A 15,250-nucleotide genomic window follows, 5' to 3' on the forward strand; every position below is an offset into this window, starting at 1 on the left:
AGGCTGAGTCCAACTCCTGGCCTGTGTCTGAACAAAGAAGAACCTATCATTTTACAACTCTGAGAACAGTTTGTGGGTTGCAGCTTGGAGAAAGAGTATTTAGAGAAATAGTCCATGGAAGAAGTGTGACAGAAATCAAATGGTACTGTGCTGTGTGGGTGTCAAGGTATTAATACTTCCTAGTGTTTCACTGCCTCATTATGGTCATCAGTAGCAGGAAAATCAATGTCACTCAGGGCTAAATCCTGTCAATACTGTAGGTTCTTTTTGCAACAATTAGGATTCAGTCTACATGTGGGTAGAAAGAAAGATTATACATACAAATGAAATCATGTCAGTAAGTAATACAGACAACCCTAAAATATGAAAAGGTGCTTCCCCCAACCTTTTGGGATTTCTGTGCTCCATAATCCAACTTTCCTCCCTCAGGTCCCAGCCTCCCCAGAGTGCCAAACCTGTTGCTGCTTCTAGGGGTGGCTGCTCCTGATATGCTGTCTGATATCTACATCTCTACTCTCTTGGGGCTCCAGAGCATGACCTGCTTGCCACTGTGTTGGAACCCTCTTCCATGAAAGTTACCCGCTGAGCTCTTTCAAAGGAGACAAAAAGGAGCAAGGTAGCCTTCCAGTGTCATTTAAAAAAAATTTTTATTAGTTGTTCATGGACCTTTATTTATTTATATGTGGCATTGAGAATTGAACCCAGTGCCTTGCACATGTTAGGCAAGTGCTCTACCACTAAGCCACAACTCCAGCCCCTCCAGTGTCATTTTGCAGAGGGGGAAACAGACTCAAGGAGGTGAGCACCTTGCCCAAGGTCAAAGGGTATGTAAGAAGAAGTGTGGGGTTTCTATCCTGGTGTGCCAGGCTCCAAAGCCCAAGCAAGCAGTGGGTGGGCAGGAGCTATGTCTGACCTGGCCAAGTGACTTTTCCATCTCTTAGAAGGGGACTTGGCCAAATGTAGGCATTTGACGAATACCTGAAATAAATGAACTAAATATATACAAACACACAGAGAAAGCTTTTCTTATCACTGAATTCACATCAAGCATCTATTTTCTGTTCTTTTGTCCAGTTAATTTCTTACAAGGTAAGTTCGCACATGCTTGGCTTCATGCCAACTTTTCAATTCACCCCACATGATTCGATGCATGCCCAGGCATGAGAACCACTGATCAGTCGTTGCTACACACTCTCTTCTTCTAACTTCCATGACAACCTGCTTTCCCTACCCTTTTGACAGCTTCTAATTCTTTCTCTACCCTATAAATAGTCGCCTCTACTCTCCCCACCTCTTCCTCTCCATAATTTCCTAGAGTGATTGCATCCATTCCATGCTTTTACTGCCATCTATGAATCAAAGATACCCACCCTCCATAATTTCTAGCCTAGACCTCCCTCCTGAATTCTCCAAAGACATGTCTTCATTCCTGACTTGTAGAAAAGGGAACACTCCAAAAAAAAAAAAAATCATATAAGGCATTACTAGGAATCTTTGAAAAGAAATTTGGAGCACTCTAGTAATCCAAATTCAAATGACGGCCTAAAGCGGCCAAGCACACATCTTACCTGCCAATTCAGGGAACATTTGCAAGGCTCACTCACCAGTTTTTCCTTCCCTTTTAAAATTCATCAATTGATTATTTTATGCCTAAGAAGAGCAAAGGTCTATTTTATTAATGCTTTCTTTCATGGATATAGGAGCTATTCACCTCAGGGACATCAGAACCTAGACATATATTTCCTGCTAAGTTGAAACCTTTAGTGAATAAGTAGCCAGGTTGCCTTGGTCAATCTAAAGAAAAACATAACTCCCATACTGGTAAGATGGTCTCAAGAGAGACATCTATTAAAAAAAATGTGTTTGTGTGTGTGTGTGTGTGTGTGTGTGTGTGTATGGCTAGGAACCACGAAGGTCTGCCCTTCCCTAAACACTTCATTGATGCTTGGCATGTAAGTAGCTACTTAATCTTTGTCTCAAGCTAAAATGCCTCTGAGCTCATCAGTCACTTACCTCACTGTGTTTCTCTGAAATCAGAGAAAGCTAGTGTGGAAGTACATGCAAATGTTCCCTGAGTTGGCAGGTGAAACGTGCTCCTGGATGCTCAGGCCTTCATTTTGAGTTTGAATTATGCGACTGCTTTAAATTTCTTTTCAAAGATTCCTAGTGATGCCTTGTGTGATTTTTAAAAATTTTTTAAAAGTACTTCCCTTCTTTTCTACAAAACAGGATGAAGACAGGGCTCCAGCATCACTTGGTGTGGAAAAAAATGCAACTCCATTGCACTGCACCTTCCCATGCACTGTACCTTCTTGCCATGGCCTCCAGCTCTTCACAGGAAAGGTACATGTGGTGTGATTAACATTTAAAGCAACAGGTCATCTCCAAGGGGCATAGGAAGAGGTCACTGGGCCTCCTTCCCATATCCTCAGGCCTTCCTACCATCCAACTACCCCTCTTCTAGAATTACCTCTTCTTTTTTAAGTTATTGTATTTGTTCTTTTTAGATATATATGACAGTGGAATGTATTTTGACATATTATACATACATGGAATATAACTTATTCTAATTAGGATCCCATTCTTGTGGTTGTACATGATGTGGAGTTTCACTGTGCTGTACTCATATGTGAACATAGGAAAATTATGTCCAGTTCATTCCACTGTCTTTTAGAATTACCTTTTCTGATGCCAGCTTCCATGTCCAAAGTCAATGGACAATGCCCTCTGGGAGGTTTGAGCCCTGGTAACCAACTCTCCTCAACAAATGGCCCACTTACATCTTGATGCTTTCAGCCACCAGCCAATATGAGGGCTACTTACTAACTTGGCTCTGCCCAACACAGGGTGGAACAGTTCTGCTACTACAACATCAAGGTCACATCCCCCATCCACTTCAAGAACACTCTCTTTTGAGGCTCATACCACCTGCTACACATGGTTGAACCTTCTTATTATGAAGTGTCATCAACTCCCTGATCACAATGGGAGGACACTGCATTGAAGAACATTGGCTTTCTCCTCCAGCTCTTGCCATCTTCCTGATCATATCTATGATGACCACATGGAAATCGCTCCCCATCCCTTCAGCCCTTATGACCTTCATTCATTCACCTTCAGCTGCCCACTTCATGCCCTCCCCTGCTGGGAATAGGCCCATCTTTGGAACAGCCCCATCTATAAAGTTATAAGCAACAACCTCCCCTTCTGATCACCAGCTCCTGTACTTCCTTCTGATCAGCAACTTCTCCCACTCCAGCCTAGCCTGCCTGGCTTCCTCCTCACATTCCTGTTTGCACTTCCTTCCCCTTCATCCCACACTCCCTGTCTAACAGTTACAACCCTGGGTACCAAATCCTATCAGTTGCCTGCCCCTCAGAACACATGAGCTTGCAGCAGACAACAGGCAAAGCTCCCCCACCCCAATTCAGGGCCAACATCCTGCTCCAACTTCCCTGTTCTTTGGGAAGAAAAAGAAATATGATTATAACTTGGGATGTCTGAGTTGGGGAAGATTAACAAATCTGTTTCTTTTCCTTTGAGGCCACACACCTGCTCTGCCCTCAGGTTTCTGGCTTGCCACGTCCCACTGTAGGCACTAACTAGAGCTGAGGGCAACCTGCTTCTCTCCACCATTTCATTAGTTTTTCTTTTTGTTTTCTAAAGTACCCTTCTCCCAAATCTCAAGAGCTCTTTTCACAAAGGTTTCTGAACTTATTTTTCATTAAGTTTTATACACATTATGGCTGTGGCAGAGCACCTGCCTAGCATGTGTGAGGTAGTGGGTTCAATCCTTAGCACTGCATAAAAAATAAACACATTAAATAAAGGCATTCTAAAAAAACACCCTTAAAAAGTTTTTTTTAATATATATTTTTAGTTATAGGTGGACACAATATCTTTATTTTATTTTTTTAAATATTTTTTAAATTATAGATGGACACAATATCTTTATTTATTTTTATGTGGTGCTGAGGGATAGAACCCAGTGCCTCACACATGCAAGGCAGGTGCTCTACCACTGAGCTATAGCCCCAGCCGTCTTTATTTTATTTTAATGTGGTGCTGAGGATAGAACCCAGTGCCTCACACATGCCAGGTGAGCGCTCTATCTCTGAGCCACAACCCCAGCCCCCCAAAAGTTTTATACACATTATTAAACATATAACCTTATAAATTCATCTGTATATAGGCACACAGATTTAGGTATGGACAGTTATTTGTAATATATTCATGTTCAAATATCAAAATGAGTAAGTTTTATATTTCTGAGCCCCTATCTTCTCAAGTGTAGAAAGAGGGGTAGGCAGAATGCTCTTTGCACCCCAAACACCTTAGTTATGTTGTGGGCTAGATGAGATAAGCACAGCCTACTTTTATATACTATGAAATAATAATTAAGACATCCCCAAGGCCCAGACTATAATTATGGCCTAGGGGAATATCCACCTTATCATTATTGAATTTTTAAATCAATTCTTATAATAATTTTTGAAGTATCTAAATTCCATACTAACTTACTTTTCCAGAAATTGAAGGAACATTCTTACTAGTGGTCAAGGATGTAAACATCTGAGGGTCCTTAATGTGTGCTTCCGCTTGCTCAAACTCGACATAAACTGCTGGCTGGTGTCCTTCTGATCTTCCTAGATGGAATTCCTAAAAAGTGAACTGGGCCATCTGAGCAGGGGCCGGCACACAGTAGCCCCTCAATACATTTGTGTTAAGTGAATCTATCTAAAAAAGACTATAGTCTTCTTAAACTTACATATCCCTTTTTTCCCTCAGGGATGCTTGTTCCTGTTTAAAGAGAAAGTGACAGTCTCTTCTAAAATACCATGTGGCAGCAAGCTTGCTGGCTGGTGAGGAGGAGCTCAGGCCCAGACACGGCAGCTGGAGCTGATGCCTAGTTCCCAGCAAGAGCTGCCAATTTGACTGTGTGTCCTTCTGTTCAAGCATCTTTCTGTCTGTCCATCCATTCATCCAGTCCAGCAAATTCTGGCAAAGATTTGGGTTCACACAGCACACAATACCCTTTCTTCAGACAATCTGTGACATAAATCTGAATTCAGTTTATGTTCCTACATCAACTAATATGGCAGAAGGAATCAAGTTCATTAACAGGTAAGTGTATACATCAGTTGTCCAACTGCTTAGCAAAAAGAAAAAAAAAATTAAAGTGCATTAAGTACTGAGAAATAATAAACATTTCTTTGATTTTTAAATTTTTTTTTGCCTGTTGAAATCAATCACACTAGGTTTCTTAGAATGTAAGACACACATGCTAAGGAGCCTGTACAGAGGCTGGGAAGGAAGACAGAAGAGAGGCAAAATAGAACAAAATATAAGCACTGGCACCTCCTCCCCTTTAAGGAACCATGGCATCCAACAAGTGTTTGTTAAATGAGCCACTACCATATGCTCAACACCGTAAGGCATGTGGAGATGACAAAACACACTCTTGATCTGCTTTAAATCTGGTAAAGGAGTCCGGGGGTGTGCACATCCCAAGTGGCACAGCATGGCGCCCAGCACTAGGCTAAACATGGTGTCAGGCATTTGAAGGAGAGAGGAATCGTGAGAGGTAAGAGAAGGCTTCCACAGGGGGGCGTGCTGATTGGGCACAGAAGTCATGGAGCATTAGCAGGTGTGTGAGAGGTGGCCAGGGAAGAAAGGGAAAGCACCATCATCAACTTGGGAGAAACCAGAACAGTGGTTCTCATAGTCTTGACTTCACTAGCAGCAATAGCAGCCATGAACTTACAAGAAACGCAAATTCTCAGGCCCACCCCAAACCTACTGAGTCAGCAACTGCATAGTGAGGTCCAGCGATCTGCTTTGAACAGGTCGCCAGGTGGTTCTGAGGCCTGCCCAAGTCTGAGAACCACTGAGTTAGAGTAGGCACTGCCTTTCCTTCTGCCAGCTGTGCAGGAATCTCAGGTCTTTTCTTCCTCTCCAGGCCTTTTTGCAAACTAGTGCATTGGCAGCTGGCAGCCAGAAGATGAGTGGTGGGGCTGGGAGCTGGCTTCCCTCTCCCACACTGCTCAGATGACATACACAACATTAAGAAGTTGCATTTCCCACTGACTTCTGTACAAAGCCCTCTTGTACATCTTCCTTGGTGGTCCATACTCCTAACTGACAACTGGATGTTAGGAAAACAAGATAAGAGGAGAGCCAGGTAGAGGCAGGAAGTAAATGGGACCTCTGAGAGCTCACAAGTTCAGTCAAGATGACACATTTCCCCTAGCTTACAAAGCTACACCTATCCCATAACCTGAGGGCCAAGGGAAACTCTAGAATGCAAATGATCTTTCATTCAAATCTTTAGAAGGGGCAGCAGGAATATTTTGGAAATTGTTATTAAGTTCATTTGAAATGTGTGCAGCCCCCAAAGGCTAACCCAATTTGGCAGCATAGAGCTTCAGCTCTCCTTGCACCAGCTGTAGTGAATTCGACCTTTCTTGTTCCATATCTTTTCCCTGATTGAATAGCTCATATTCTTCTCGGAAGCACTTAGGTTTATTAAACCTTTCCCTTCTGCTGTGCTAGCTTCTGGGCCAACCACACTACTAATATGACTCTTGTTCTAGTCACTGGGACTGTGAAGTGGCCTCATCATGCACATGTGCAAAGAGCCTTCTACTATCAGCCAGTAGAAGAGAGCATGACTATAGGGGTGTGACCAGCTCAAAAGGAGCCAAGTCTCATTCCTTTCCCCAAAGGCCATTGCCAGGAATAGTTGTTGCATTGGACCTTGGTAGACACCTGAAGAATGACACAGGTAAACCTGTTGCTACTCAAGTGGGCTCACATGTCACTAAGATGACCACAGCTCTGTGCTCAACTGGGCAGGGGGCTCCACTGCACATAGGTGTGTGTGCAAATCATCACTGTTGGTTGATTCTGACATCTTTCAACCATCCACATTGTGACCTGCCTCCATATTTGGATAGCAGGGGTGGGGTGCATTTCTGTTGTTGTTGTTATTAAAAGTAAAGGAAGGGCTGGGGCTGTAGCTCAGTGGCAAAGTGCTTGCCTAGCACATGTGAGGCACTGGGTTTGATCCTCAGCACCACATAAAAATAAACAAATAAATAAAATAAAGGCATGCTGTCCATCTACAACTACAAAAAAAATTTAATAAAAAAAGTAAATAAGCCATGTTGTAACACAGATGAGCATTGAGGACATGATGCAAAGTGAAAGAAGCCAGTTATAAAAAGACATAAAAATACTGTCTGATTTCACTCATATGAGGTACCTACAAGGAGTCAAATTCATAGAGATGGGAAAAAGAATAGTGGTTGTCCAGGCTGTGTGGAAGAGAAATTGGTGAGTTGTTGTTTAATGGGTATAGAATTATGGATTTACAAGATGAAAAGAGTTCTTGAAATGGTTATGCAACAATGTGAAAGTACTTAATGCTGTTGAACAGAGCACTTAAAATGGTTAAGATGGTACATTTAATGTTATGTGCAATTTACCACAATTTTAAAAAGACATTTTTAAAGTAAACAAGCTCTTTTTGTCTGACTGAAGGTCATCCCAGTTCAATAGGCAACAATAAAAATGACATTGAAAATATTGTTGATTTACAGGCATGAGGCTTCATATTTGGGGATTATTTAGGTGCATTCCATTATCATCCTCAATCTACAGATAGGGAAGTGAGGCGAGAGGGACCATGACTTGCTGAGACTCACACTTCACCTATGAGGAAGGCTGAGATTCCAGCCTGGAGGCCTGACTCAAATGTGAGAGCTCAGAAGCCCCATACAACTCTCAACATGCAAATTTAGTTTATAAGAACAAAACCCCAATGTGTTGACAGTACACAAGAAGACCTCTGGGTCACTGACTTGCTCTGGTGTATTATACCAACATGTATAATACACATATACAATGGTAGAAAGTTTTGGCAATAAACCTATGAAGAGAATTCAACGATTCCTTGATCTGTGGTAGGCACCTCAGTTCTGGAATGCACACAAACTCTGATCTCACATAACTAAAATATGCATTCAGTCAGTCAGTGAAGGAATTTTCATCTCAAATATGTCCCTTAAGAAGGCATTTCCCAAGACTTTGAGGGTCTTAGAGCTCAGAGACTTTGTACACTAGGAAGATTTCTGCCATGCCAGCTTCTGGGTTCTACAACAGGCCACGTAGTGAAGAGCAGAAGGAGGTTGGGGTATGGAATGGGGCCCCACAGAATAGTGACAGGGTCAGTGGACACAGCTGTAAGGGAGCTATGCATACCCGAGGCTAGCTTGACACCCAGGGGATGAAGATGGGGGTGCTACCCACGTCTCCAGTCTGCAGGACAGCTTGCCTTGTTCTAACAAAGCCAGGGAAATCCCTGTGTGTAGGCAGTGTGCCTGAGCTGTGTGAATGAGCCTCACCTGCTAATCCTAAATCCCACACTGTGCCCCAAACCTTGCACCCACTTTTTCAGCACTGGACAGAAGTGGCTAGCATCTTCATGCAATTTTGCTACAAAGTAGAAAAGTGAAGTTTGATCCCCTTTTATCTTTCCTTCTCCCTCCCTCTGCAGGTCTGTAGCACCTCATCATGTCCTGTACTCATCACATGCCCACCCCTTGGTGAGAGAGAAGCAGTACCTGGTATGAGTCAGTGGGCCCACTGGTCGCTCTGGCCTTCTTGGGGGCAGTGCACCAGGTCTGTTGAGAGAATTGGTCTTAGGTGGCCGAGGCTTTTTTGGTGGGATGGCAGGAACGGAGGGCTTCTGTAAGTCCAGTTTTGGCTCTCTCTCTGGTCTTTCTTTAAGTCATTGTTTAACAAAGCATAAAGAAAACAGATGGATCTAGTGTAAGTGACAGTACTTTGATGCAGATTGCTTATTTCCTGCTTTAAAAAAAAATCACTGATGCCATTTCTGAAGGTAGAATTGGTAGCAAAGAGTATCACTTATTCCTTGTCAAGTGAGATAAAGCCCTACAAAGCCATGTAATCTCCCTGTTCCCTTCTCTCCAGGCTTTTGTTTGTGCTGGTCCCTCTGCCTGGAGTGCCCTTTTGGCTACTGCCCACCCTCAGCAAGCTCCTATTCACCCATCAAAACCTAGCTGAAACGTGACACCATCGTGTTCCCAACTCAACAGCTGGACCCATACTCCAAAGAAGACTTCTTCCTTCCTCACCTAAGCATTAAAGGCAGCCCTTTATAAACAGGCTCCACTGGGACATTTTATGGGTGTTTGCATGCTTGGCACAGCCCTAGGCTGTGGGCCTCTCCCACATCTGCTCATCTCCCTAGGAGGCCTGTGCTGCTAGCATGTAGCTGATACTCAGTAGGTGGTTGATGGGTTTGATAAATGGCCTACAGGACCTGCTTCTGGGTGTGGGGAGGGATCAGGCCTGACGCCTCTCGGGTCTGCTTCTAAAAAGGACTATGAGACAGTAAAAGGGGGAAACATTTGGGAGAACAATTCTTCTAGATTCTCTTTATGTACAGTTTGAACTTGGACAGTAAACTGGGATTTCTCAAGATATATGGCTTCCAAGGCTCTTTGGAGTCAGGGCTATTGGGATGAAGTTGAAACCAGATTTGGTGGCCAAACTGGGCAGTGTTCAATGACAGCTTCAAGTTTTCTTTTCCCAACTAGCCTTGCCCCATGTACGTGCAAAAAGCATATATCCACATTCTTGTTGATAAATACACAACTTGAGAGTTGCCCACTAGATCATAGGTAGGTTCCCTGGGTTGACTTAGACTCAATGTTTGGGTGCCCAGGCTGACTGGCACCTCATCAGATATTGTGTAGCTTTCATCTTGCTCACCCCCTCAATGTTTCTATAGGGAAACACCCTCCAACCAGGAATGCTAGGAACTCATATTGGTGCCAGAGGAAGGCTCATCTGACATGTTAAGCAGGGGTATGACTCCTGTTGGGCAACAGGACTAGGACAAGGACAGGAATTCTAATAGCCAGCGGGACGAATGGGAGGGAGGTTGTGTGCTGCCCTAATGAGCATACCTAGTTTCGGGACAGGGCTGCTTTCCAGGCTTCCCTATTGCTTTTGACGGAGACTTCTGCCTCTTTGACCCACTGTGGCATAGAACAAGGACTCATGGGAGGAGAGGGACCAGGGGTGTGCAGCCATTTGGCCAGCCAAGGAAAGTGGTTGCTCACAAGTTAGCCCATAAGTAAGTCAGCGTGGGCCACTGTAGGAAGATGTCCTCATCATGGAGCCTGGCTATCACCTAGACACTAGTCATGTATCCTCCATGAGGACAGGGGATGGTTTGGTTATTTCACCACACATGATTTTGTTAGTATACATTAAATGGCTATTTTTTTCAGTGATGTGTGACACAGATGTGGCTTTCACAATGAGGTTCCATGGCTCAAATTCTACCTGTTCACTGTAAAAGAAAGAGGTATAGATCCTTAATAGCTTGCAATGTTGGTAAAACTTAGAGGGCTGATATAAAATATTAAATTTCACAATAAAATTTCATGAGGCTGCCAAGGAGCACCTCCAAATAATTGTATTCATTAACTTAGCATTTCTCTTATGACTTCAAAATAACTGCTTTTTAAAATGGAATTTGCTCGCCTCCTGTTCAGAATGATAACAGCACTTTTCCCATAAAAATGTATGATCAATCAAATATTAGGCACCTAATAAAAGGAGTGCTTTTACAGCATGCAGATTTTGGGGGGAGATACACTCGACATAGTGGGAATCAAACACATTTGTAAACCTGACTGTGTAAGATGTGTTGAGCCACTTCCCTGCCAATGATATTTCTGACCACCTTCAGAAAAGTGAGCACTAAGCTGCTTTCCCCAGTACTCCTGTGTCACTCTCCATCTGACCCCCAATATTCTTGACCAAGGACATGTGTCTGCAACATTATTAAGCCAGAATCAAGAGCCCAGCAGTGACCAAGGAAGAAAGTTTTCATTTGTTTGCATGGGAATTTCACTAAGCCAAGTCTACCCATCAAGAGTAAATGAGCAGGCTGGGGTTGTAGCTCAGAGGCAGAGTGCTCACCTAGCATGTGTGAGGCTCTGGGTTTAATCTCAGCACCACATAAAGTAAAATAAAGACAATGTGTCCACCTATAACTAAAAAATATTTTTTTTTTTTAAAAGGTGAATGAGCACTCTAGGCACTAAGCACAGGGAAGATGATGAATAGATACTGTCAGATATATTCTGATAGTCCATTGACTTCAGGACATGGGCAGGGTGGTGATGGCAAAAATATTACAGAAGAATCCCAATATGTTAAGTGACTGGTCTGATTAGCTTTCATTTGATGAAAAATTTTTGCCCTATCTCCTGCTTGCTTAGAAATGGGATGTTAGGGCTGGGGTTATGGCTTAGTGGTAGAGTACTTGCCTAGCATGTGTGAGGCACTGAGTTCCATCCTCAGCACCATATAAAAATAAATTAATTAAATAAAGGTATTATGTCCATTTGAACTAAAAAATATTTTTTTTTAAAAATGGGATACTTAAAAGTAATCAAAACAAACTCATAATCACCATATTTCAAAGAAAAAACAAATTCTATGGTTAATACAAACTAGTACTATGACAGACAGCCTTGTCTCTTGCTGTTCTAGAAGTGCCAATGAAGAATTAATTCCATACCTTTTTCTTCTGTTCTGTTTGGCAGCGTTTCTGGTCTTTCAGGAGGTATCTTTTTAAGTTCATGTTTTCTCTCTGTTGTACCTGGGAGGGAAAGGACAATAGTTATCAGAAAATATTTTCTCTATTCATTTATAAGACACACCAGCATTTCAGAATTTATCAGGTATAGGAAAGTCAATTGATTTTTTTCCTCTTGAGTTGGATGCTGGCATAACTTGGCTAACATGAGTTGCTTAGAAACAGAGCAAAAGTAATTTCTAGCCCATTTCATTATGTTTGCTTGCCTATACATTCTCCATTCATAAGAACACCACTAACATTTTCTGATATTTAAACCTGGCTTCCTTAGGCATAAAATAGTCACTAAGTAGGAATGGGGAACATATAGAGTCACTCATCAAAATTCAAAAATAAGGGGTCACTGGATATTGTGCTCTATAATAATAAGTGATTTCACAGGGAACTGGATTCTATCTTGTAGTAGTTTTAAAACATGGCTTGGAATTGTTTGATAAACCTCCCATTAAGAGGTGAGATCTGTATCTCTTTTCCAGGAATGTGGACAGGTTTGTAACTGCTTTGGCCAGTGGTTGAAGTGATACTATGTAATTTCCAAAGCAAGTCATAAAAGTCCATGTAGCTAATACTTTATTTGTTAGAATACTAGTCTCCATGTAAGAAGACAACTATCCTGCAGAAGCCACACGTAGATATGGCTTACAGGCTCAGTTAAGCCTAGTCTTCCAGGTACCCCTGCCATGGGAAGCCAGATATGTGAGTGAAGTAGCCATCTTCCAGGTGGATCCTCCAGCCTCAGCTAGTCCAGATTTTCCAACCGAGGCCCCAGACCTGATGGGACAGAAACCAGTCATGCAGGCCATACCCCGTTCACATTCTTGACCCACAGTATCTGTGAGCATAAGAAGATTCTTATTTTCTGCTACTAAAATTGGAGTGGCTTGTAATATAGCAGTAGTACCTACAGCAAAATTTTAGGTTGAGGGATGTGCAGAGATGTTACATTGCTTCTCTCTATATCCCTTCTCTTTCTGTTGAATCTCTCAAGTATTACATTTTCCTAGATGCACCACTTTGCATTTCATCTTTACCCATGCAGACTACAGTTGCTCCCTCACCTGAGCACCACATAAAGTAAAATAAAGACCGTGTGTGCCATTAGCCTTACTGGTGCCATTAACCTCAGGCATATAAGAGAACTTCAGAAATAACTAGAGCACAAACCAATCAAAAATATTTCTCTTATTTATAGACATGGTTGAGTGCCTGACAGACTTTTCACATGACCAGCTCTAAAATGGGTGCTTGGTATTAAAATCTCAATTACACAGCCTCTGAGGCCAAGAGAACTTTAAAAAAATATTCACAGCTGGTTGCTATGGCACATGCTTATAATCCCAGTTACTCAGGAGGCTGAGGAAGGAGGATCACAAGTTCAAGGCGAGCCCAGGCAACTTAGAGAGATCCTGTCTTAAAATTAAAAAAAAAATAATAATAAAAGGTTCTAGGAGTGTAGTACAATGGTAGAAATCTCAGGACCTAAAAGGAAGAATCCACTGAACATATACTTCATCTGAATCCCTTTAATAACTCTCTACCTCCTAATCTCAAAGCAGTTCCCAAGATCCTTCATAAATTAGCAGAAGTAGTCTAGGAAGATGAAATGCCATTTTGCTTTGCCCCCCAGAGTCCCTTCACAAATATTGGTGAAATTGTTTCTAAAGGATAAGAATTTGCCTACCATGCTACCAATGTAGTCTCCTAATGCTAATGAAGAAGTTCAGTGTCATTCTTAGAGATACAGAAAAAAATCAACAATTGGACCATCTTGAAGAATCCAATCTTAGTTAACTACATTCTAGGCTGCCTTAGCAATGGACCACTTGATACATCTCCTTGGTCTCCAATGGTTACCAAGGCCTCCAGGAGAAAGGTTTCTCAGAGAAAAACACATAAATAGCCTGCTTTAATCTCTACACAATAAAATATTTATATAGCCAGAACCACTAGGTGGCAAAATGAAACTGTTCAATGCCAGCATAGATGAAGGCCAAGCAGGAGATGTAATTAACATCCCATTTCAGGGCTTAATCTCTGTAATTCTCAATTATGCCTGAGGGAACACCAAAGGAATCTGGGGTCAATTGATTTTTTCTCCCCAACTTGGTGGGCCAAAAGTAATTTTAAAAAATTCTTAATAAATAGTTATAAACAATCTGGAAATTTACTCATACTTTAAATGTTATAGAAATATCATAACTGTGAGTTTATAGAACTAAAAATACCCCTACTATTCTGTTTTAGTTGTTACTTTTTAAAATGCCACTTACCTAGCTAGTTACTCATGGAGGAATTTCTCCCCATAATTTACTGTAACAATTAAAAAGTAGAGTTCTGTTGAGAAGTATGAACCATCCTCTTTATGTATGAAAATCTCATGTGCAATGAGTTACCAAAAGTCTAATAACATCAATTCTTGCTATATTATTCAATCTTAATATCTGAATTATACAGAAAAAGTGAATTAGACTCTTCAAGTTTAAAAAAGAACGGGGAACAAAAAGTATTCATGGCTAAAAACAACCATCTTTTTGTTGGGGAATGGATAAGTGAGGGAAGTACAAATTTTGGTTAACCACAGAAAACAGACACTGAAAATCCAGCAAGGCCATACGTGTGCAATGACACTATGGCCCATGGGAAACAATCTTCCCTAGGCTGACTCTCTCCATTAGGCACAGGGGAAGCAGGACAATATTAGGTTCTCTCTTCAAAAGGAGTTTATTAAAAACAACACAAAACTCATTTATTTTTAAGTTCTTTTGACCATTCTCTTGGGGAACTCCCATTTTTGCACAGTATCAGGGACATGTTTTAGTGATTTTTGTTTGTTTAGGAAAAGCAGCAGTATATTTGAAACCTGCCTGCTGAGACCAAATCGTAATTTCCCAATGTGGCAATCTGTGGCATTTTAATCCAGGAATCTTGAGCTCTACCATGGACAATTTGAACATATGCAAAAGAAAGATGTGCATCTTTATTTTATTGAATTGAAAGGTATATTTATTACCTGCGCCTTGTTTGATGACAGGAGCAGATGGAGGTGGTGGTTTCTTGGGCCTCTGAAAAAATAATCAAAATTAGACCAGATAAGACTTGGCAAATTGTCCTCTCACAGAAGGACCACAGACAATATTTTCTATGCACAGTGTGGACAATTTGGAGACTCTCTCCAAAAAACTGAGCAATTCTCTCTCCAGGGATGTCAGCTTTTGGCACCTCTAAACAAATACTAGAATAAATTCATTTGGCATAATAAAATTCTGATCGACAAATGAAATGCTATTTCCCCCTTTCTAAATTTGTAACAGCCTTCTGGAAAAGCACGGCTCAGCAAAAATGGCCTGAAACCAGCAAGCACAATGGTACTCCTACGCTGAAACCACATTTGCAATTAAGATTTAATCTGCTGAATAACCAAGTGATTTGAAGAGAGTCACTATGAAGACAAAAAAATCAGATCTGCTGCCGGTGAAGGATCTTAACAAAATGTAGGCTGAGGGTCTGCTGCAGCCAGTTCAGGTTCTATACCTTCTTCTACCCCTT

The 15,250-nt window shown here is 41.7% G+C and overlaps 1 protein-coding gene across 8 annotated transcripts in view; it reads right to left on the reverse strand.

Annotated features, from left to right (window-relative positions):
- Positions 1-15,250, reverse strand: part of Sh3kbp1 (SH3 domain containing kinase binding protein 1) — a 331,887-nt gene that overhangs the window by 46,971 nt on the left and 269,666 nt on the right. For all 8 annotated transcript variants that reach the window (XM_071606251.1, XM_071606250.1, XM_071606248.1 and 5 more), the window contains 3 exons: positions 14,715-14,766; positions 11,627-11,707; positions 8,625-8,784 (listed from right to left, as the gene is read on the reverse strand). In XM_071606251.1, the coding sequence (XP_071462352.1) occupies positions 8,625-8,784; positions 11,627-11,707; positions 14,715-14,766 (293 nt within the window). The remainder of the gene's footprint in view (positions 1-8,624; positions 8,785-11,626; positions 11,708-14,714; positions 14,767-15,250) is intronic.

The sequence above is a fragment of the Marmota flaviventris genome, chromosome X, assembly GCF_047511675.1.
Source record: "Marmota flaviventris isolate mMarFla1 chromosome X, mMarFla1.hap1, whole genome shotgun sequence".
In the NCBI taxonomy this organism is placed as follows: domain Eukaryota; kingdom Metazoa; phylum Chordata; class Mammalia; order Rodentia; family Sciuridae; genus Marmota; species Marmota flaviventris.